A 25253-nucleotide genomic window follows, 5' to 3' on the forward strand; every position below is an offset into this window, starting at 1 on the left:
ATGTTGGAATGCTCAATAGCAGCTAATATACAAGATCAGAGCAAAGATCCTACTACTCAGTGCAGCATCTTATCCTTATGCCGGCTAATGTATACATACTTTGGAAGAATGTGATAGAATGCAGAGGTTACAGAAGGCAGAATAATCTCCTTACCAGATCTCATCCGCCTCTCTAACAGCTAGAAATTGGATTAAAACCTGAATTTCTTCACAAATTTTTGTTGATAACTAACATGTCTGGACACTTCTAAAACCCATATAAGCCTTGGTCTCTTTTTCCACTGGTATTGGCTTTAAATTTCTTACAGCAGTATACTTCAGATTAATGGCATAGGCAAAAGGTTTGTTCTCTGACAAATTTTATTTTTATTTTATTTTAATTTTTATTTTTAATTTTATGTGATAGCAAATGGTTCCTGTGTTAGAAGATTGAGAACTTCTACTCATTTTTACCCACTTTTTAATGCTGTTCATTATCTGATCTTCTTATATTCTTCAACATTAACTTACCACTAATGCAAAAAATAGCTATCTTTTGATCAGTCTTTCTCTGACAATGCTGTTTTCAGTCCCTTGATTTTTACTGACGCTTATCCTTTGTGACTTTTTACATCTGCAGTACTGAATAAGAAGGACCAAAAAATCTCATGTGGTAAATAAAATAATACTGTTCAGAACATTCACTTGACAGCCCCACCTCAAACCCTTGATTTTTGTACGTTTTATTTAAGTAAGGATAATTTAGAGACTTATTACAACCTGAAACGAACCAAAATCAAAGATTACCTATTTTCTTTATGGAATCTTTCTCTCTCTCTCTTTGGTCGTTTTATGTAAATTCTGGAAAACGTCGAGACTTCTAAATGTTAAACTCATTTTTTCCCCCCTCTTTTTCCTAACAAAGAAATGGAAGTCCTTTGCCAGAATTTTACAATATGAAACAGAATCAGCTTCCTTTAATGTCAGAATCCAAGAGAACCAGCTAGGGTGGAGCAGGCAGTCCTGAACCCTGGAAGACCAGACCATCTAGCTCAATGTGAGGTTTAAAAGCTTCTACATTTTTCAGGCATGGAGCCAAAGCCAAATATGCAGAACCCAGAACTTCTCATCTCCTAAAAATACTTACCGCCTTAGAGTACTCCCAGAAGATGGTATGAAAGTCCACCTTCAGTTCCTTAGCACCAAATTCAGTCAGGTAAGAACCAGTCAGCAGAAAAGCAGGCAGTTGTTTTTGTATCAGAAGGTTGGTTTTGTTTGTCTATTTTAATTTACCTGTATTCTGGCAGAAACATTCCAGCAAATTCTAGTTTGCTGACCAAATGCTTGTCAGCTGGAAAATTTCCAAACATAGCAGCTGCATGGCATGCTCTCTTCACAGCAATGAGGACACGGCTTAAATGTGGAGTAGGAAAAGCATAAACAGTCCCCTTTAAACTAATAAACTAATCAAAAATTCCTGCTTAATCCTGCTACCTTTGAAAGGCAGAGCTGAGAGAGAGGCGAGCTTCATGAGAATCTTGCTCCACTGCTGTCAAAGCTTTGTCCTGAAACACTCACCTCTGGTCTCAGAACAGCCTTCCTGCAGGCCTGGCACACGGGGCCACTCCGGGAAAAACTCAGGGGAAGTCGACGGGTTCGATTCTGGCAAGTTGGCTCCTCACATATTAACCAACCCTGCAGAAAGGGAGAACGTAGAAGAAAATACATTTTTACCATAAATTCAAGTTACCTAAACAATGAATCATACTCAAGGAAAAAAAAATCCCAACTTTAACGTCCTCTGTGAAGCTGATACTATAATATGTATAAAGAGGTGACGATCCTTGTTTAAGGTAACACAATCAGTGGTGGGGATCAAAGCTGAAGTCTTCTTGCTTCAAAATCCCACATTCTGCACGCTGCAGTCATCCCTTCCTTGAAATATACCGAAACCTCTGCTCTTTTCCAGTTCAGACAACGTTAACATATAACAGAATTATTTTATACATCTATATAGACCAGACAACAAGACACCCCAGAGACCTGAAACAACTAAATTTTAAAGTAAAGTGCCATTTCCTTGCTTGCACTTTAGAGGGGAAAAACAGTTTTAACTTTTAGGTTTTCTGATGACAGCCAGAAACTTTTTTTTTTTAAATAAAAAGCTATCGAGACTTCAACGTAAACTGACTCATCTAGGAAAAACTAACATTTTGCTGAGTTAAAATGAAATAAAATCTGAGCCAGCTTGCTCTATGTCAGCTCAGGGAGACAACGCCAAAGGCTTCTCTTAACAGTACAGAAGAAAGAATGCTTCTGGGATTGGTAAGGATGTACCTTTTGCACCAGGTCCAACCATAGGTTGAACCAATGCCGCACCTTATCTCTAAAAATCACCAGTCGCAGATAGTTAAGGAATAGCATAAAAGAAAGCACAAAGTTAAAGTTTTCCAGAAGATTTTCCCAGCTTTTGGAAATGGCTCAATGACCTCCTGAATCACTGTCTCGATATTCAGTGGTGATGGATGCATTACTTCCCCCATCCCAACGGACGTCAAGTGCTTTTCCAACCAATGTAAACTTTTAGCATCTACAACATCCTGCAGAAAAACTACACACTATATGAAAAAGTATCTTATTTTTCTTGAACACACCAAAAAAAGAAAAAAAAATCTTTTTTTAATGCCTTCTAGTTCTTGTATCAGGAGAGACTAGGAATAATCATTCTGCATTCACCTTTTCCATGCCACTCATGATTTTATAGACCTCCATCACATCATCTGCAATCAAATTCTTTTCCAAACCACAGTCCTAATTTACTTAGTTGTTCCTCGCATGGAAACCACTCCACATCTTTGTTGCCCTTCTCTGAATCTCTTCCAGGTCCTTTCTGAAATGAGGGGGTGGGGGGAAAATGGGACAAACGGGGAGGGAGATGAAACCAGTATTGCACACTGTATTCAGGATGCCAGATGAACATGAATTTATACAGAAACAAGACGGTATTTACCATCTTGTTCTTTGCTCCTTTCTTTCCTCAAGTCGTGTTTGCCTGGAGCACTACTGAGCATTTGAGCACTGAGCAGTCATTTCCAGAAAGACATTTATTATTATCTAAGAATTGTAATTTTATTCTTCACCAGTAAGTCAATACACACATTGTATACAAAATTAAGATTGGGTTTTTAGCATCTGCATTGCTTAACGTTACTTGGCAGAGGATTTAATCTTCCACTGTTAACTGACAAGTCAACTTGGTATCACAATGTCTTTCTGCAACTTTTCTCAAACAGTTCCTGCTTTTACCACCCCTGCACAGCTCAGCACTGTCAAACTCTGCATTTCAGATTATCAGCTGTTGATGTCTCTGCTGGGAATAGTGACTGTTTATTTTTGCCTCTGTTTCCAAAATTTGTTTCCTGTTGCTCCTGCAAAGACGTTTAATCTAACCATACCAGGATTCCTGGTACTTTGACAGAAATATTACAAATCAGAGGACAACTCAAAAAAAGTTGCTTGCTTGCCTTCTCACTGGCTCCTTAACAAGCTGTCCCAACATTATGCTCTGGCAATGACTTCTACCTAATTTCCACGGTGGCAACTCAAGTTTCCAATTATTATCATGTTTCCCACCCTTCCAGTTTCCAGAGCTCCACTCAGAGCACTATTGTCACTACCACCATCTTGGTTACAAGTCAGTAACAAAAGCCTGCAACTATATACCTTTTCTGGCTTTTGTTTTCTTTCCTCACTGGCATGGCCAAAACTGAATCTGTATTTTATACCTCAGTAATCTAGCATCCCGATTCAATATGACTATGTCAGTATAATGTTAAAATGGGATTTCACTATGTCTACTCTTAAAAGTTGTTTTGTTTTGTTTTTTAAATTTTTGTCAATGTCTTTCCTATCACTTACTGGAGTATGCAGAGATTTGTTTGTTTGTATGTTTTTGCAGCTTGTTCTCTAAAGGATCAGATAACCTGAACACTGTTCTTTCATGTTTGTCAGCTTTATCCCTCTCTTCAACTTAAAAATATATTCTTCTATAATCTTTTCAAAAGTGCTAGAAGTCTGATTCAGTTTTTGTTTGTTTTTTAAGATGAAACCTCAAATCCTTTCCAAATAACCTCATTTATTCCAGAAACCTCTCTTCTTTCACCATGTCTCCAGCCATGTCATATCTTCAATATTATGCCATGCAGTGCCAAGCCCATCAAAGCACTTCCTGTTGCTCTTGCAGAGAGGAGCTTTTATGCCCATGTGGGCAGACCAGAAAAACTTTGTGGGGAACTTCACGCCAACAGCAAGGTATACAGCACTACCTAAAATGTGTGCTCAAGCCGTCATGCAGAAATGGGAAGAGTCCATTAAGATATGCAGTTAGGGTTCATTTCACCCAACTCTGGATATCTAAAAGCCTGATACGCAGTCTAAGCTAGTCACCCTATGATCCGTTTATAGTAAATGGAGGAAGAAAAAAGCACCTCCAAAAAGCAATTCACCTAACAGACTTTGGGATGAGGCAAATCCTGCTCTACACTCTCTTAATAAAATAAGGGTACACCTAATGTCAGAGCAAGCTTTTTGGAAACAGTATGATCAGTGTACCCGATGACCATGTTTGAGTTTTATTGTTATGTAGATGAACAATGTAAACCATTACAAATTTAATACTGCATGGTGAGAAAATTCCAAGAATTCAGAAATCTTCTGTGGATTTAATTTTCGTCTTTCGCACAACTGTTGCCCTAGCAGTCCTAGTACCACTCTCCTTGTCACATAAAAATTATTTATGACAAATATTTCACAAGTGCCATTAGAAAGATAGACACTGCTCACCAAGACTGAGCTACTTCATCAGCAGATGCTTCACCATGAAAAGTCATAATTTAGGACCTGACCTAACACAGACACCTGACCTGTGTCTTCTGGAGTCAGCAGACACAAGGGACCCTCAAATGAAAAAGCTAGTCCTTAGCTTTGTTTTTGCAAATGAACCTAGGTTTTATTTCTAAAAGAGGAACATGTTAATCTGTTAACAGATTAACATTTTTTAAATAACTCAATTTTAATAGACATGGAATAACTTTCTACCGAAAAAAGCTACTCAAGGATAGCATTGAGATCTTCAGGCACTCACTTAACGTGAGTATTGAGAATATCATTAGAGCCACTGTGAGGGAAAACACAAAAACATTTCTGGAAAGGATAATGCATTGTCACAGATCTTCCATTAAGTTAATTCTTAGAGACAAAAGCTATGCTCTGTGTGGAAAGCTGTTTATGCCATATTTGCTCATTATGTGGCATCTCTACCTTCCTGTGAAACATCTGGTAGCAGTCTGACACAAACAGGGCCTTAAAATACACAGCCAGGCAGGGGGAGGTGCAGAGGGTGTCCTCACCCATTCCAAACCCCTCCTGTTTAAGAGCATAATTGTTTCAGCTGTAACTATGACAAGATTCTGTGTGCACAAAGAGAACACTCATGACTCAAAACATATTAAATGACTACATTTGAACTTTAAAACAATTTATTATACTAGAAAAACAAAGCATGGAACTGCCAGGTAGTAAACTATTTAGTTAGGGAATGCAAGTGCAACTGAAAAAACAAAGCCTGGAATGGGAGCAGCATCCCAACTTCAGCTGAGCAGAATACTCAAAAATAGACAACCATGAAAATAATGCATGATAAAAGTAACAGTGTGTTTTCTGCCACCTATTGGCATTTTTAGCTAACAATTAAGAAACAAAGGACTACACCACTTGCAAGGCACTGCTTCTATTGTCTTATAAGGGAATGCATAAGATGGTCCACCCAACCTATCACTGAATAATGACATTTGAAGCAAGTTTCTTTATGCAATTGTTTCGGTCTAATGTAGTCACTGTTGAAGAAAGCACTAGGAACTTTGCTGGTCATAAAATACAGGTGAAAAAAGACTGAAAAACCCTGCTTAAACTAAAAACAATAGCTTAGGATAAAAATAAGCATTCCAATTTAACAGCTTACTATTATACTTATTTTCCTCTACTAAGAAATAATGATCAAAACATACAACTTCCACTGGACAGTACATTTCTCAATAAACTATATTTAAAAAATGGAGATCTAAGTTGTTGCCTACAATAAAACAACCAGATGTGTTACATAGATACTAACTAAATGTCCCTTCAATTCATATCGAAAACAGTTAATGTCATTTGTATAGACTTCCTACCAGTTATAATTAACATTAAAGAGGTCTTTTCTTCTTTGTCACCTCTCTATTCAGGCCTTATTTGCGTTTGTTTGTACTTACTATCTGTTAATCTCTCTTAACAAATGACAACAATAACTGTTGCTATTATGCATGGAAATTAAACATGTAGACAACTGTGTGAAGGGAGCTATTTTTGGAAAAAAAAAAATAATCCCAGTATCAGAAACATGTAGCTCTTTATGTCTCTTGTTTTGCTTTGATAATTAAGCCATAGCCTTGATTTGTTTTAAACAAAAAACTTTTCCATGGACATGCATGTTGCAATCAAATTCAATACATGCATTATGTTCTGATTCAATTTGTTCAAGTGCATTACTGTTAACCCTTATTTGATCCATGCCTGTCGTCTTCACTGACCAAACAAAACCAATCCTTCATTTCCCAGCAGCTATCACTGAGTCTGTAAATTAATTTGCAATAGATCAAACAAAACCATAATAGGAAACCTTCAGTTTTGTTCTACTTGGTATCTGCAACACTATGGGAAATGAAATACAAGTTGATAGGGGGGAAAAAAACGTAACTAGCATTACCAAACATTCTGTCTACAAGTGCTTAGTTCATTTTAAAATATAAAAAGTGTATGCAAAAAAAAATCCTGAAGTAAATGCACAATATAAAAGAAAATCCCTGAAGAGTACTATGTCCACATACTGTAGCTAATGGGGCGAAATTTGCAAGTCAAAAGTAATTTTCTTTCTTTGTAAGTCTGTTCTTGAGAATTAGCCTCTCACATTCTAGTGATCAACAAGCATTATAAATATTACCCCAAAATACAGAGGCAAGTGGTTTTGGAACAGCCTTTCAAACAGAAGTTTCAGGAGTCAACAACATACATTTATTGAGCTTTATCTTAGTAGTTTTTACAAATTACATTTCACAATGTAGCTTGGTTGCCTGCTACAGTAGAGGACTGGATGTGCTTATCTACGACACTTCAGCTCTGTATCTGTTCCTGCCTTCAGACAGTCTGGATGCTGAGGGACTACAACGCTTTAAAAATTCACATGGAATGAAAAAATGTGGTAGTAAAAAGAAGCAAGCTGCAAGCACTGAAAATTATTCACAGGTCACCATCAGTCACTTTGGAGTTGAATTTAAAATGTAATTAGTGCTTGCTTCTCTACAATCTTACTCTCCATTGAAGACAATCTTAATGTGGATTTTTGAAAATGGGATCTTGGTGGATGACATCCAATCTCCAGATGGCTGGGATACCTAACCTCAAGCACATTGGATCCAAAATCGATGGCTTCCTCACTGCAGAGCTGAAATTATCACCTTAAATCATCAAACCCGCCAGAAGGGAAGTGTAGAAACACAACCTGGACATGCTTTCCTAGTCAACCAGCATAAGCTTGCTGTTCATGTCACTGATCAGCAAACCAATTCAGCTTTTGGAAGGCTGAACGTGAGAGAGAGACAATACAATGAAAATTTTCTGATTCAGGCATCATTGTGAGTTACTAATCAAGCCACTCTAACTTCAAACTGACCTCTCCTTTCAGATTACTCTTACAAAAGCGTATTATTTCCATTAATTCCAAGGCCAGAAGCTTCAAACCCCATTTTCCTGCCAATGTCCATTATTATGGATAGCATCGCCTAACGGGGCAAATCTGGTCGAAGTAGCTTTAAATCCCCTGGAAGGATGAGGTCCCACCAATATTGCATTACTGGATAAATTATCAAATCTACTGATACCCCCATGCAATGTTAAAAGATAGATGATTTTATGAAATATTTTGTATGAAGTTTCTCATGACAACAGCAGACTTGACTCAGTGACCTGAAAGTTATCAGTTCCACTTGCAATAACTTGTTCTACATCACAGGTGTGTTCTCCCTGTTCCACCTGTCTGTGTCTTCTGTAAATATCTGAATGTTTGGGGGAGCAGATAGACAAACATTCCTTAGTAGTATACAGCAACTCAGGCATTAGAACTTGAGCCAAAACCTCTGTTTGCACATTCTTTGGCAAGTGTTTTGACTATTAGTAGTAGCAGCTATATCTTTTGAGAATTACATCACAATTTCACACCTGAAACACCAAAGGTGGTATTAATAGCAACTTAAAGATGAGCTATTGCTGTAAAGTCAGGAAAGTTTTTCTGCTGTGTACCAGAAACCCTATTACTTTTAATTAATTTCAACTTCTAATCTGCTTTTTTGCTTGTTCAGAACAAAGAAATACTCCAGTAATAACGCCGACTTGATCCAATGCTCTTGCACCATCTTGGTGAGATCTCAGCAGCAACAAAAAGCTAAATGACAGTGTGAGAACTAGTGTCATGCACTGGAATTTCAGTAGACAACACAGACTTGAGTGACACCTACCTGCCACTGCTACAATCCCAAGAAGAAATCCCCGCGTGTCAGGGATGCTATCATAAATAGTGAAATAAGATTTCACATGGGAAACTTTGCCCACTCAGCGATGTGAAGTCCAGCATAACTCAGGTTCCTCAGGCAACATCCCAGTTTTTCACGGCGAAACGTACCTGGTAAAAACCTCAGGCGGCCTCTCTTATAAAGAAACCAATTCTACTGCTGCTAGACACAAGAAAGGCACAGACTCATTCAATTTTTGAAAGGCTTTCTCAAGATGGAAGACTTGATGAGGCTAGGATTGGCATAATCAGAAACACGCTATTCTAATCTGCAGGAAAAGTAACTCTTTGCGATATCCTGGTGCTTGCCTGCTTCATATACTTTCTCTAGCTGCTTCCAGGTAGCTGCTTCATCCTGATTGTCCTTCCAGAGCAAGTACAAAGATACATCAGGTAGTTGCTTGATCAGTCTTATGGATGGAGTAATTTATCAGTGAGACTAGCAAAGTAGACTCAGCGGAGAACACTTTGACCAGGAGGGCTCCACACAGGTGATATCTTAAGACATCTGACTTGGTCAAGTCTATGCGTCTCCTAGACAGCCTGAGCAAAGATGGCCATTCCTTTGGAATTTGTAGCTACTAGTACAAACAACCTGGAGACTGAATTATCTGAACTTATAAAAGACTGGATCAACATACGAAAGGAACACCTCATGATGTCTAAAAACCTACCTCTTGGTCACCCACCCTTTTTGGGCAGAGGAAGGAAAAGACAAATAAATTCTTCATCAAGGTGAAATTTGGAGATAATCTTGTCAAAAAGAAATTTGAGGGAAACTAAAGAGAATATCCTGTCACAAAGGAGCATCATATATGGAAAATGAGCCATCAGGCTTCCTTTCTTCCCCACCCCCTAGCAAAATGATCACCATCAGAAACGAAGCCTTTATAAAATCATGCAACCGCCAACTTCTCTGAGGAAACAGACTTCTTTTTAGCTTTATAAAAGACTACTACCAGATGTTAGCTTTGGAAATAGAAGGTGGTCCTGCAGCTTCACAGGTGGAGCATCTTATCTATTTTGACATTTTTCCTATCAATGATGATCTCCTTGATAAGGACAGGGCAGGCACACTCTATTGCCAAGAATCATGCAAACCAACCCTAAAACCCAGAGTAATGGAGTTAGAAGCAATCAGTGATGCAGAAATTCAGGATCCTGCAAGGCTTGATATTCCACAAGCAAACCAGATACCAAGCACTAATAAAAAAATATATCTGTGAGACCATGAGAAGGATCTCATTTTGTCTTTGAAGGAAATCTAGGAGACCTGCAAAGCCTCTTCAATAAGTAGGTTCAGACATATTTAGATCTCAAAGTAGTATATGGATAGATATTGTTACTGATATACTAGTCATTCCAACCTTGTTTTCCACTTTGTCAAAATTTTAACAAGAAATTACTGGAAAAGCTCTCTCCACTTCTTTAATATGTTACTACAAAGAGATCAAATTGTACTAAGTCAGAAGCCCTAATGTTAGGTTCAAGAGATCCCTTACAAGAGGAAAGATAATGTCCAAATTTCATCCTAGAATTTCACAACGTAAAAGAATTTCAAAATGAAGAGTGTGTGCAAGTTCTCCTGAACTGCCAGGCATAACTCTAATGTTTAAGTCGAAAATCTCTTAAAACTAAGTTATCTAACATATTTATACTCAAATTTGAGTACATAAACCAAAGATGATCTTTGAGGACGTTTTGTTTTAAGCCTTTATACTGCTATCCTAACTGTAACATTTAATCATCTTCCAATAATAAATTCCTTTGATATTTTCACAGATTCTTCAAATAAATTGTTTTAAAAAGGAGCTGGATCAAGAGTCTACTATTGATGCTGGCTGACTAGAGCTTTTGTTTTTTTATTTAAAGTGGGATAGGTACCATGTTAAACATGCTGCCAAGCTTGTTCTAGCTGAAAGGAAAGATATTGCAGCATATGCTTAGAATGGTGAAGGACCTTACGTTTGCATAAATTCCTTTATAAATTTATCCTACAGCTTAAATCCCTTACCCAGGAAATGCTTATTCCATGTTCTCTGGTATTTTCTTAGGTGTTGTGTACATTTGGCTTTAAATTCCAAGAAGCAATGCAAATAGTTTTAGTAACTATTATAGTAACAACAACTGAAATTTGTTCCTGAAATTTATACATAAAGCTAACTATAGTGCATTAAGAGACCTGATCATAGATCCAGTGTGGTATATGACTATTCGGATCACAAGATAAGGAACTATTTTATCAACTCACTCTGGCCATTGACTTCACATTCATTTTTCTTTTTCTACACAATAAACATTGTAGCCAGTTCCTCATCCAGAAAAAATAGGTTACATTTCCCAGTGTGAGTATTTTTAGAGTCTGATGCTACCTGATCATCCAATTTAGGGAAAAAGTAAACAGGGACCACAGCATTTCACACTCCATTTCATGCTGCCTCACTTCAATGGAAGTTGAAGATAGGATTCCAATTTCTTTTTTAAGCACTTCCTCATTTTCAAAGCTTCTTGAGTTTTGGCCTATATAACTGATCTGAATTTAGCTGTGGGATGGAGCGGATAAAAAACTCTTATAAAGAAAGGAAATTCCTTTCCTGGATGGTTCATCCTGCTCCTCTTGAATTCAGCATTATCCAGGCTGATTAATCGATAGACGTGATCTTTCAGGAAAAATATAAAACTGTCTCTTAAATGAAAGAATAGTAACAAGGAGATATGAATTGCTTTTGAAAGCGTACTACTTGAAAGCAGTACAGATCCTGGAGATGGTTGGTTATAAATCCAGTATTATCACAGGAACCACATTAAAGGATGTTATCAAACTGAAGCGTCTTAGCCAACAACTTCCTAGTGGAAGGCAAATGATCACTTCATCATCCAATGAGACAGTACTGCTGGTAAAAGAGAAGGATACCCTCTCCAAAATATTATCTACTGAAACCTCCTGTTCTCAGAGACATGCGTTATCTGTCTCAGTTCCCCACTGGAAAGCTGCCAGCCCAAACTGACTTAAAGGCAACTGGAGTCAATAGGAACCACACCTTCGAAGGACCAGATTGTGAAGGTCCAAAGCAACTAGACAAACTGTAATTGAGGGCAATGTGGCTACACTAACTTGCTACCTTAAAGAAAGCATGAGAAAGGAAATAAATATTACCTGAGTTTCTCAGAAGGACACAAAGTGTCCTTCTATCTTGAAAAAGCCAATGACACTAAAACCATAGAAGCACTGATGTGGGTTCCAGGCGACCATTACGAAAAGTGAAGCTCACCTTTCACACCCAACTGCTCTGATCTAAAACACCCAGAGAAAAGACCCAAACCTAGTTCCCTTTGAATATTATGGAAAATGGACATAAACTTGAGAGGATTCAGCCTACAACAGAATTCTGTCCTATAAGCATACTTTTTAGGAGTTCTTTCAGTACTCACATACCTCAAGGTCCTACCAGTAATGAATCGCTCTTGTGATGCAAAGTAGGCACAAAATATCATATGGCTATTTCTAGGCTATTGAAAATGAAAGTTTGTAGCTTTTCAAGAATGATATTTTGTGATTCGAATACTCCAAAATAATAGAACTTGAATTGCTTTCTAATCCAAAACTGAAAAAACATTTGAAAGAAACCACTCAAGACTGAAAGAAAACTTCATTAACCTCTAGAAAATATTACACTCAGCAGTATCTGTCGTATCAGTTTGACCATTAAAAGTCTCGGGGGGGGAGGGGGGGGGCAGAGAAAAAAAATCAAAGCAGGAGACAACGGAAGAAGGAAGAAACGCACCCTACCCCCCAAAAAAAGAACCCAAATGCTCAAGCTAATGTAAAAAATGCTTCAAACAAAATTATCAAACAAGACAGAAGTGAAAAATATCTTGTAGTTCAATGCAAGAGTTTTACATGTTATTAAAAATTGATTTTTTAAAAAAGTAAGACATCTTTAAATGTACAGTCACATGTCGTTTCATACAAGTTATTTGAAACTTATTGATCTCATTTGTGCAAAGACCAGGCTCTGTCATCAGCCTGCTGAAAGGATAATAGAGCACTCCAAACCCTTATGATAGGTTTGATGCAAACAGTAGCCCTCATTTAAACACATGTAATAGCACCACAAGTGGACAAATTCCAACCTTAACAGTTGTATATTATAAACTAAATTAGCAAGTATGTTCTGCTTTACTTCACATCAAAGCCAATATCTTGGTCTTCTAATCTTCAGTAAAATAAGGTTCTAGGCACCAAAATACGTGCCCCAAAACATTAAAAAGTAGAGCACAAGTGTTCATAGGCTAACATACCGCTCACAAAGAGAACCAGCAATTACCAACAATTTTATTTCAGTTAAGACCATCTGAAAACAGCTAAACTGGATTTCAAGCAAGCAACTGGGAGAAGGCATACTTAAAATGAGTACATATGGAAAACTACATCGAGAAAAGGATCAGTGAAAGATGTCTTATGTATTTCTGTATGGAGAGCTAAAACCTCTAGAAGGATATTTAAGTCCATTCTACAAAATATTCTCCCTATTCATACCATTCAAAGCAAGACACATTCTTAGGCTATAATAGGTCACAACTAAGTACAGTACCTTGCTCCAGAAAAAAATTTGCTTTGTCTGTCAACTGCCAACAAAGCACAAAGAGCTCACACAGCCCATTCATGTATTGCTTCTTAAAGAATCTAGCAACATACAAACAGTAAGAACTCGAGATTTCTTAAAATCTCTACTGCCTCTACTTTGGTTAGAAAGCTGAAAACACTCTATTCCCCCCCTTCTTCCACAATTCTGTCCTCTCCCCTCAAACATTTGTACAGTCCTTGAATTTTTTCCTCTGCCACAGACTTGTCTCGCAGGAAGTTCAACATGACATTAGATGTAATACAGAACACACAGAGATTTTACTCATGTACATGGCAGTAACAGTAAGATTTGTCAACTCAAGTATACATTTCAAGTTGGTAAAGAGACAAAAAGATTGTTTATGTGAAACATTTATCTTTGCAATATGGTTATGAACATCTCTGAATGCTGAAGGAGTTAATACAGTCCTGAAAACTTTAAAAATTATATGCACATACATACATAGATACGTAAGTTTAGAGGAGCTTAACGGAGTGAAAGGTAATGGCAGAGAAAGTGGTCTCAATGGTCTGGTCACCTTAAACTAGAAAAGTTTAAAGCATCACTAAGCAGTGTTTGTTCATTTAAGTTTAATTATTTTCTCCTTGAGAATGGCACTAATGAAACTGAATATCTTTCGTGGTTTCAAAGAGCAGCCTGAATGGTCTGTAAACAGGACTGGGGGCAGACAAGAGAACTGGCTGAGCCGGAGGGTTGCTAGGTGATGCAGAATGTAAACCCACAAACTTGTTCAGGTTTACTTTGCTTTCATGCTGCTCTCACACAGGCTCTCCAAAGTTTTAAGAATTAATTTCCAGGTAGCTATTTAAAAACAAAAAGTAGAATAATTAAAAAAGAAAACCCTTTAATCCTCTTCACCTCTTCCCTCGCTCCCCCTCTGCCCCCCTGCCAGGAAAAAAATAGGGAAGAGGAAAGGAAATTCACAGCATTAAAGCGCAGGAAATCCATCACAGTGTTTTGAATACGATGACGGGAAGAGGACCATTCCCTCTACGTATTCGTATGTAACTGTTGAGAACTCGTGATTATGAAGAACTTCTAATCTTTTCAGATTAATTTTTACTTTTGTAAATGTAAACAAAAATGATTTCTGGAGCAATATGCTGGCCCTTTAAAGTACTTAAACTGAAAATAAAGTCATATTTACTAATATTTCCACTGCAGATTACAAAAGCAAACTTTTCAGTATAGCCATGTGTTTCTACCCCCATCCTTTTCAGAGCTGTGTTGTTTTTTTTTTCTTTCATTTTTTTCTAAAGTATCTGATCAGAGATTGTCCAGTAAGAGCACTTTATTAGATCATCAGTCAGAGGGTTTTACAAGCACCAAGAGCTATGGGCTCAAATGCAGCACATCAGTTTTAATAGCCGAAGGTCTAATAGTAAACTGCAGATACTGCTGAGAACTTTCCATGCACTGAACTCTTGAAAAAGCACCATCTCTCAAGCTTAAATGCAGCTGCCTCTTTCAATGCCGCAAATGGGTAAATTTGACAAAAAAGCCACCATTAAGACTACATGAAAGGCTCAAGACAACATCCTTTCAATGCTTTGTACTTCAGTAATCAGATGTACTTACTCACCCCCTCCCCCAAACCCGATCAAGAACTATTTCTGAATGGTAGGAAATAATTCCACTTTGTACATCTTTTAGTTAATCAAGACTTTCTATTCAGCAATTTGACCTTTTGTTCAAAACAGGATTATCAGTTTTTTCGCCAGTTACCAAGGGCGACTCGCATGGTGAACATAATTGCAATAATTTGCAAAACACCATGGCAACCCACATTACAACTAGGTAAATACTGGTCTTTTGTGCTACATTGTTATTTTCAGAGATGCTGAAGTCAAAGAACAAATGACAAATGAACACAAAATTTATATTTGCTTTGTCTCAAAAGAGAAGAAAATTGATAACAAGAATTGGGGGGAAACCGACTACAGCTGTAATTTCTAACTTGATTAATTAGGATGGTAACAGTCCTTAACAGTATATTCAACAAACAGCCCTGACTTAGTCTCTCCACCCACCTCTCCCTCTTTCTACACTACTACCACTAACCCCCACCCCAGACAAATTTTTTCAGCTAGGAGAACAAACAACTCCATTTGCTCTTTTCTTCAACTTAATGGAATCCTTAATTACAGAATATTGTTCTCCTGCTCTTCATTACACTGAAAACTGAAAGTGAGAGAGAGAGAGGAGGAGGAGGAAGACAGTGCCAAGCAGACAGGGTAGCTACAGTCATCTTATCTGCGTTTGCTTTTTTTGTCCATAGGGGACCTAAAGATGAGATCACTTTTTTGGTAATTTTTTTTTATTATTAGCAGCTGTTGTATAGCAGATAATTAAGTAAACTATTCAGTGCACAACTCTCGCTGGCAGCATTAGTAAGACATGAAAGCTTAAGTCAAGTCATGATTAAAATTCAAATTCAGAGAGGAAGCAACTGCTTAAAAAGAAAAAAATTCTCTTGAAATTACCAGATTGGGTGGTTTCTAGCAGAATACCTACTGTATTAAAACATTTGCCTATGAATAGTATTATATACTTAATAAACTAATAATTTTAAACTTAACTTATTTTCTTTATAATTGTAAGGAACTTATTGTTACAGTATAGGCTTCTATTAAGACTTCAAGAAACTACATTAAAACCAATTATTTCAGAAATGTTACAAATATAGAGAAATAATTTTGCTTAAGAAAAAAACTGCTGAAAACAGTCTAATACATGTTACTAATTGACTTCATAATAAGTTTGCTATATATTACCGGAGCATGAGTTCTGTGCTGAAACATTTGCTCTGCCACAGTGAATTGACTGAATGGTTGAGAGCTTAATTTTCATGATACCACTAATAAAAACAAGTTACGTCTCTATACAGGCCAAATTCTGTCATCAGATGTATGCATATGGTTCCTATACAATGCAATGGCACCCTTTAGCAACGGATGTTCACATACAGAGTATATGAAAAATACATTAAGCTGCAAGAAGCATGCAATCAGAAGCCAGTGTAGTCCTCATTCCAGTTCCCTGTACATACAAATCATGTGTCAATTTACAGTTGAAGGACCACATCTGTATTTTAATTCTCATTAAAGGATTGGATTGCCATTAGGATAAAACAGGCTTGCAAAGTGAACAAGACTACTGCTGCCTCCCTACATACTGTGAACACTGGAGGGTATGTAGTAAAATGGAAGAAATGAAAACAAAGTTGTAAAGGCACCTGAACCTGGCCCCAGGGAGCTGAAACGCACTACTGCCTCTGCTACACAGATTCTCCATGCTGCTGGACAAGTCACTTCCAGTTTGTTGAAAGGACTCACAAGTAACCGTCAACTGAGGAATCAGTCTGTTTTCAGTGAAATTTGAAGGTCTACACTGCTAAGTTTGAGTAGACCCAACTGCAACCTGAAAGCTGTGCTTCAGGCAGTTACACAATACTACACACTCTGAAAAATCAGGTCCTTTGCTTCACAAATCGGGCACCCAAACTTATGGACACGTTTGATGTTCATTCCCCTATGCCTCATTTCTCTGAGAAATAAAAATAATAATTTGTCCCCTCACTTTACACAGCTCTTGTAAAGATGTTCTCTAAGAGCCACTTGATCCTACAGTGAAGCGTGCCACAGAAAACTCCATGACAAAAATAAATAATTCTAGGCAAAGGTTCAGAGCGTGCACTTGGTAAAGTAAAGGGCATCCACTAAGCAATGGAGAGAAACAAATACACTTGTCTAACGAGTGCTGTCCAACCTATAGGCTGCAATGTACTGAAAAAAAGACAGAACGGTATAACATCATACATAAATGACCTGGATTAAACTTAAGTAAGCAGTATTCATTCTAGGATTTTTTCAACTTCCAAATGTCCAGCTCTGCAGTATCAGGATCCCTCTTCTATTTTGAAATTAAAAAAAAAAAAATTAAAAAAAAAAAAAAATTCCATCTTTCAGCCCATTCTTCAAAATCACGTTTAAAGGAATAGACAGATTTTGCTGCTTGAAATAAACAGAGTAACCCATAATAACTGTGAATTTCCAGCTTCTCTGTAAGCTACACATTTTGCCCAGTATTTGCCAATAGCAGAGGCAGGCAAAGACTTAGGAATTTTCTCATACTTTTTTCTTATTAAACCAATCACGCTCAAATATAATTGCTTGCTTTTCTTGTCCAAATTTTCAGAGGCGATCTTCATCCACTCCTCATGCTATTTCAAGCCTACCTGCCCAGCTAGGTGCTTATCCAGCAGATACTCCGTTTGAATATTCTAATTCAGCAAATTCCACTCAACTCGGCTTCTTTGCTTTTAGTTTCCTCTACATCCACCCAGGTCTAGCTCCAGTCTCATGTGCCAGTTCTTTTCTCTTTACTCATCTATGCTCAATTCTTGCAGTCATATTTGGTTTGTTGTGGTTTTTTTTTTTTTAAATCATGCCTAGCTCCTGCTCCATACTAAAAAATTTTCTTAAAGGTTTGTAAAATTATCAAATCTAGATGGATTTTCATAGGATGGCAGAAGACAACCAATAGAAAGGAGGAAGGAAGGATGAAATATATACTCTTCCTCATAGCCAAATGTTAAAGACTTCAAAGCCATAGCACCTGCATTTCAGGTATGGCAAGGTCATCTGAACAACTTTAACACTGCTTTTACTGCAATATAATGCAATAAGCAAGTGATTATAATTCAAGCACTTTCACGCCTATGGACTTCAATTAAACTGATTTACATTACATCAGATTTTCCCCTTTCCCATTCATTCCTCCTCAGACGACCACTACTGTGCATAAATGTAGTTGCTTCGTGGACCTCACTAGGCAGGTTCATATATCAAGACGTGTACACTTCAACTGCAACTTCTGGTTTTATAATACTTTGATTTGGAATAATTAAAATATATCTGTAGCAGACTTTATTCTGAGATAACAAACATACTGCCCTACTTAACTCCACCCTAAATGACTCCCATTTTCTTCCTGCTACTGTTATTTAATTAAACTGAGCATCAAGCAAGACACTCGAAAGTCTCAAAAAACCTTTTGGTAAGTGTTCCAAGATGGTCAGGCTTCCTCCTTAGCCTCCTCTCAGCTACCCATCCATTTCTGTAACTACTTTCAACACCTGCCCGCAACTCTTTCCTGCAGTCCTCTTAGGTCTCTCTCAAACTTGCCCTTAGACCTGCCTATTCTTTTTGAAGAGAGCTTTTGTTCTGCCTCCCCCCTGGCCGAAGAACGGCATAGTTCTTCACTTCTTTAGGAGGGACTGATTTCTTCAGCAACGTCTGGTACCCAATGCCATATCAATCTCCATGTTAATAACAAACATCTTTTGAGGGAAAATCTCCATACGCGGCACACTGTCCAGATGCAGACCAGAGATCGTGTCAAGAGATGTCAGAGGGAGATGGAATTTTGAGAGAGTTTATAGCTTTTTCTATCAATAATTACATTTTTCAAGGGCTTATAAATTGGGTGTATCTGCTACTTGCCATGAAGAACAGAAAGCACTCAAAAATCTAGGCTGATCTGCTCGATCTCAAGCACCCAAGTGAAGCCAGAAAGAAAAAACAGCATCTCAGAAGAGCTGTTGTGGATTAGTTTAAGATAGAAACAACATGTTTTCCTTAATCTTGAAAAAATGCTAATCCATTTTAGGTTAAAATTTCACCTAGAAATCAGCTTTAGACAGATTTGGCACAGAAAATGGCAAGCCAAACACCTGAAATGTGGCAATGTTTTAAAACTTTAAAACTTAAGTTTTCAAAACTTACACCAATGTACTATATGGTAAATTTTATTAACAACTGCTTTGAGGCTACTAAGAAAAAAATCAGGACAAGGGTTCAGAGAGAACAACAACAGAAAGTGGTATGGTTTTTGTTTCTGTTTTTTAAGAAGTAATAGCAGCCACAGTAGCAGCAGCAAAGAAAATACTAAGGAGCAAGTCAGTGCAATCAATTAGCTGCCGTTCTTGCCGAGCCTCAGACTGAAAGGTCCCAGATACACAGCCAACCCCCTCCCCCCCAGTATATAACAACTTACATCAACTCACATGGATAGAAACAAATTACATAAAACACAGATTGTGAAAAATATTTCCAAATAGACTGATGTGAAGCCAGCCACTACTACTCCTTTATCACAGAAGTGGACATGACCATCTGGAACTGGTTGCATGACTACTCAGGCCAAACGGGGCCCACGTTAAGAGTAGGAAAAAGGGCTGCACAAAATTGATCTGTCTGCTCCCACAGTGGTCTTGCTTAGATGGGCTGTAGAACCTCCCTGACAACCTGACCTAACATCAAGGTTGGACCTGCTTTGATTGGAATGGTTGGGCCAGAAGACATCCAGGAGTTTCTTCAACCTAAACTATTCTAGACACCAACTAAAGTAACCAGGTGGACCCTAAGCAATTAATGCTCCCTTTAAGCATTAAAAAAAAAGCCAACTCAACAGAAATACAGGCCTGTCACAAACTCACTGAACTGAAAAATCTGAGAATGGGGAAGAGACTGTTTTCTGTTGCTTCTACACTGGTGACAGACACAGCAAGTGAAATAAACAAGACATTTTTGTTGCAGAGAATTTTTTTTTTAAAATATAACACTAAAAATTTTTATTTAGTAAATCACATTCAGGAAGAACAAACTGCATAAAAACAGCAGGTAAAGTATGATCCTTCAAATATACTATCCTTCCTTTTTTAAAAGGTTGCCTGCTACTGAGACCTGCAAGACCTTTAAAGCCAACAGCTCAATACTGAAATTAGTGCAGCCCTAGAGAGCTTTCCAACTGCAACCTCTTGAGAGCAGAACTTGTTACTTCCTGTCTGCTAGAAAAAAATTTTGCTGCTATGGTGTTGCTGCTTTGAGTTTGTGGTAGACATACATGTTGTCCCAAGTCTCTAGAACTAGTATTTTCTAAAATCTAGAGAGAATACTTAATAAAAAAAAAAATTATATGTCTGAAAAAAATTCTGAATTTCATTATGACAGACAAAAAAAGAAAAATTAAGTAGAAGCAGAGTAGAGTAGAAGGCTGCGACTACTTAGCAACCAGTATTATGACCCGAACATATTTTATATGGGTAAAAGAACAGTTCCAATCAACTTGAAAGTCCTTTTTCTTAAGGTAAGGAAAATGACAAGCAAATTTTAACTTGGTAGAATGTATAAAAAGATGTATAAGAAATGGAGACTGAAAGCAGACAGCTGCTGACATAAATCAAAAGTTTTCTGAAGTAGAACACTAATAAGAAAAATTAAGACAGATATTAACTAAGAATATAGAATGGAGTCACTAACATGATGAAAACAACAAAACAGTCTACAGCACAAAAAAACAGAAGTGTAACTTTTCCCTGTATTTTGGAAAAGCACAGTAACAGTCTCGTAGCAAATAAAGATGAAGAACTATCTTTGGGTTTGTTAGCGATAAAATACTTGAGGCCTTCAAAATTCAGCATATTCACATAACAAATGCTTGAACTTAATAGTCCTATTAGAGCTAAGAAGACCCATTACTTGCTGGACTTCCCAACACTTAAAGCTACCTCAAAAGACTGAGACCCATGTACCTTCCAAAATGCTAATTTTCCTTGAAATAGTTATACAAGCAAACCAGAACAATCCATGTAACTATTTGTATGCATCAGTCTAACATTAACCTGAGGAAAAACAACAGAAACACTGATAGGGACTTCAAGTGATCAAGAATTTAAGAACAGGAATGTAATTAACGTCAGTCAATATGGTTTTATACAGAACAGCCTCAACCAAACACGACAGTTCCTTCTTTCATAAGATTACAAGTTTGGTTGAGAAAGGCAGGTGTACTATAATTAATCTCTTGAATGGTATTTGATTTACTTCCAAAGGACACTGCAATAGAATTAGCATTGCACAATGTTAATAAAGTACATGTGAAATGGACTAAGAGGTGCAAAGCTGAAGCATCTCAAAAAAATCAATTGTCCATGAGACATAAAGTGATGACAGTTGAGTAAGCATTTGTCAATATGGGATAGAGAGGGATTCTGGTGATGTCTCACAAAGACAAGGCTACACTCACACTCTTCAACATCTACATCAGTGATTAGTAGAAGAGAGAAATCAATTCAGATAAAATTTACAGATGACAAAAGCAGAACAGCAAATAATGATAAGCATGAGGAAATTGGTTTGGTAAACTGTGCTCATTCAAAACAAAATACGTGTTAGTACAGCGAAACACAAACGACACACTGGGAACACAGACTACAGTTCACACCTACAGAATGGGGATACTGCATGCCAGAAATTATCAGCTGAAAAGGAGTCATGGTAGATAAGTTATTCAACATAAGCTTTAAAGGCAGACATAGCAAGATGCGGAGATTCGATACTGAAGAACCGGGTATGAATACTGAGGTGAGTTTCTTCAAAGGTGTTGGTGAGAATGATACTGGAGCACACACAGTCCTGGTGATAAGAGTTAAAAAAAAAAGAGAAAAATAACTGGTACACTGGAGAGGCATAAACAATGTTTCAAGGCCTTGAAAAAACACGTAACAGCAACAGACCTTACCATCAAAAAAAGAAGACTGAGAGGTGACTTGATCAGAATGTGTAAGTATATTCATGGGAGAAAAGCGTAGGCGACACAGGGTACTTAAATCTAGAGAAGAAAGGAGTAATATGAGCCAGTGGTTGGAAAAACTTGGTGGACTGAAAACTGGCTCAACGTCTGGGCCCAGAGGGTGGTGATCAGTGGAACAAAGTCTAGTTGGAGGCCAGTAAGTAGCAGTGTAGTCCAGGGGTCCAGTCCTGTTCAACATCTTCATTAATGATCTGGATGATGGGGCAGAGTGTACCCTCAGCAAGTTTGCTGATGACACAAAACTGGTGGATACCAAATTGCCGCAAAATGCCATCATGGCAAAGAAGGTCAATGGCATCCTGGGCTGCACGAGGCAGAGTGTTTCTAGCAGGTTCAGGGAACCGATCCTTTCCCTCTCCCTCAGTAACAAAGTGGGAGGTGATAAGATCCATCTGCCAAAGCAGAGGAATAGCATCTTTTCCATCAGGCTTGCCAACTTAACAAGGAGGACTTTAAGCCAAGTCTCTTGGGGATGGTGACCAAAGCCTGGAGAGAAGTCACAGTACAAGGAGCAGAGAGGAAACACCCAGGGGACAGCATGATGGGGAAGCTCCCACATTCCCCTTGAAGGCAACACAACTGAGAGCCCATCTCAAATGCCCCTACACAAAGACATGCAGCTCAGGGAACAAGCAGGAGGTATTAGAAGTCCATGCACAGTCTTAGAAACCAGTGACCTTATGGTGACTGCAGAGATGTGGCATGTGGGACACTGCGTGATGGAGTGCTGTGATGGACAGCTGCAAGACCTTCAGGAAGGCCAGGCCAAGGATGTGAGGAAAAACATGGCTGGACAAGGTCCCGAGCAACTCTGAAGCCGGATTTAACTTCAAAGATAGCCCTCCTTGAAGTGAAGGACTGGACCAGGCAACCTTCTGAGGCCCCCAATCTCTCTATGATTCTATGATAATTTGTTTGGAAATTATTTTAGATGTTGAGAGGATGCAAGCCACGAATTTGTGTTTTGATACAAACTAAGCTAGACATTAAAATTAATGAATAGGTGGCCATATTGTTTAGTTGAGGTTGATATCAGCAAAACTCCCAATATAATTCCCAACGTTTATCCAATTCTCCACAGCCTTCAGAACCGACTATAATTCATGCTGAAGTAGTCAGAGCTACTTGATGTTTGTTGCTTATAGTAAGTCACTCTCAGGAGAGCCATAGGGATAGAGAACAGAAATGAAATCCTTCCCTTGAAAATTAAATTCAATGAGTTTTAGTTGATTATGGCTTTTGCAACTGTAGAAGTTCAGTGCTGATGAATGCCCAGTGACCAGCTGCAGGACAGCAGTATATGCTGCCTGAGAAACTCTGTATCCAGTCCTAAAAATGGTGTTCACCTTTTTGAGATATTAAGTTAGTATCTCAAATAGTAGTAAGTTATGACAATTAACATCACAGATGGGAACTAACGAGTTAATGCATGACACACTGAATGATGGCAGAACTACTTAAGAGAGAAACAAAGTTGATTAACATAACCAAAATAGTACACAAGTTTCAGATATTTGGACGTGGGAGAAACAGAACCAAAACATTAAAGCTCCATTTGACAGCTGAAGATGTTCTTGGGAAACATGTTAATTTATTAAAAGAAAACATCACCCAATCCATCAGAGGCATGTATCATTAGAAGATATGGTTGGGAAGCTGAAAAACAAAACAACCAAAAAAACCCTGACTGCAAATCGTCCCCCTTCTGCCTCTCCTGCCCCACCTTGTATTATCAGCAGCAAGCCCTTTGGGCTGGTTGGCATGATTTTGTTTACAGATGTAAAGCAGGGGAACATGGAGAAGATTTTGGTAGAACCTCTCTTCTCATCCTGCGTGATGAGAAATGTAAGATCAAAGTCCACCTTAGGCCAATACAGTTGCTTACGTACTACAGGGAAAGACTGCTATACCATTCATATATGCTGATGTACGACTCAGTGAAGATCATTATCTTTAGAAAGAGTAATCTGCAGCAAAATGAAGACATCTACAACAATCCCTTATCATCCAGTATTTGTAACCAGAATAATTTACCTTGACTTCTCTGATTAGTTACCTCTGATCTTTATGAAATAAATCTTTCTCTCTTCAAATACCTATCTTAAACTAGACAAGTCTATTCTAAGCCAGGAACTTCTATAACATGTGACAATACCTTCACTCATGTTACAGTGTTTTGAACGGCTTTTTTCTTTTAAACTAGCTTTAGCACAACTCGGGCATTATTAACTTATCAAAACTTGAGAAGACAGCAACAGAGACAAATGAGAGAGGTCAGAGGATGGGAAAGGTGGGCAAAAAATTAAAAGCAAACACTAGGAACAATTCAGATCATTTAGTATATATTTTTCCGGGGAAAAAAAATTCCAATTGTTTCCCAGATTCCATCAGATACATAAGTGGTATATATATATTTACAGTTGCAGCACACATCCACACACACACACATATATATATTAAAAAATTAAAATTTCCTTTTTGAATTTCCTTTGACTGAAATTCAAGTCAGATCACACATCCATATAAAAACAAAGTGTCTGAAAGTTTAAGCTGATACTCCAAATAGTTTTGATTCCTTTTTTTCCTCCAGTTTTGAGTTTTGGTTTTTTTAATAGAATAATGATCACACACACAGATAATGTACTGGTATGGGCACTCAAGAAGTCTATGGCTCCTCAAAAAATCAGACTTAAAATTTTCTGGTGTAATATGTGGAGAATACTTTATGTATGTTTTAGAAACATTTAAAGAAATATACTGACCCAATAGGCTCCCTCCTCAGTTACTATGCTAATAAGCATTTTGTTAAAGTATATAAACATATAAAAGGTGTTTTTATTTTATATTGATATTAATCTATTCTCCTATGTTATAAAACACATGAAATAACAGAAACTGAAGAAATAAGCGAAGATTCTAGTATTGAATGTGACTTCCTACAAAAGACTTTTTGGAGACTAACAACAAACAATTTTCCGCTTTGCTGTGAAGTTACTGATTTTTAAGGCAGAAACTTCATATAACCCATGCCTGAAAAACATAATTCTGGGCAGACAGCATATTAAAATATTATGGAAATAGTAAAACCAGAAGATATAATATCTACATTATTATAAAGATCTTGGTCTAACTGGCAAACACAACAATTAAAAAATTCCCTGAAAGTAGTACTTACAATGACAACACAACCACCCATAAATATAATTACTAATTAAACAAAGAAAAATATATTTTGAGAGGAAAGGACCCCAGAAAATAGAAAACATGGATGTTTCAACCTCCAGACTACTCCTGTGAAGGGATGTGCTGGC

At 37.6% G+C, this 25253-nt stretch overlaps 1 protein-coding gene across 1 annotated transcript in view; it reads right to left on the reverse strand.

The window, feature by feature from the left end:
• POLA1 (polymerase (DNA directed), alpha 1, catalytic subunit) overlaps positions 1–25253 on the reverse strand; it is a 208145-nt gene that overhangs the window by 66458 nt on the left and 116434 nt on the right. Inside the window, exon 34 of the mRNA XM_009321121.1 lies at positions 1558–1674. Within this exon, the coding sequence (XP_009319396.1) occupies positions 1558–1674 (117 nt within the window). The remainder of the gene's footprint in view (positions 1–1557; positions 1675–25253) is intronic.

Source organism: Pygoscelis adeliae, unplaced genomic scaffold, assembly GCF_000699105.1.
Source record: "Pygoscelis adeliae isolate BGI_AS28 unplaced genomic scaffold, ASM69910v1 Scaffold53, whole genome shotgun sequence".
In the NCBI taxonomy this organism is placed as follows: Eukaryota; Metazoa; Chordata; class Aves; order Sphenisciformes; family Spheniscidae; genus Pygoscelis; species Pygoscelis adeliae.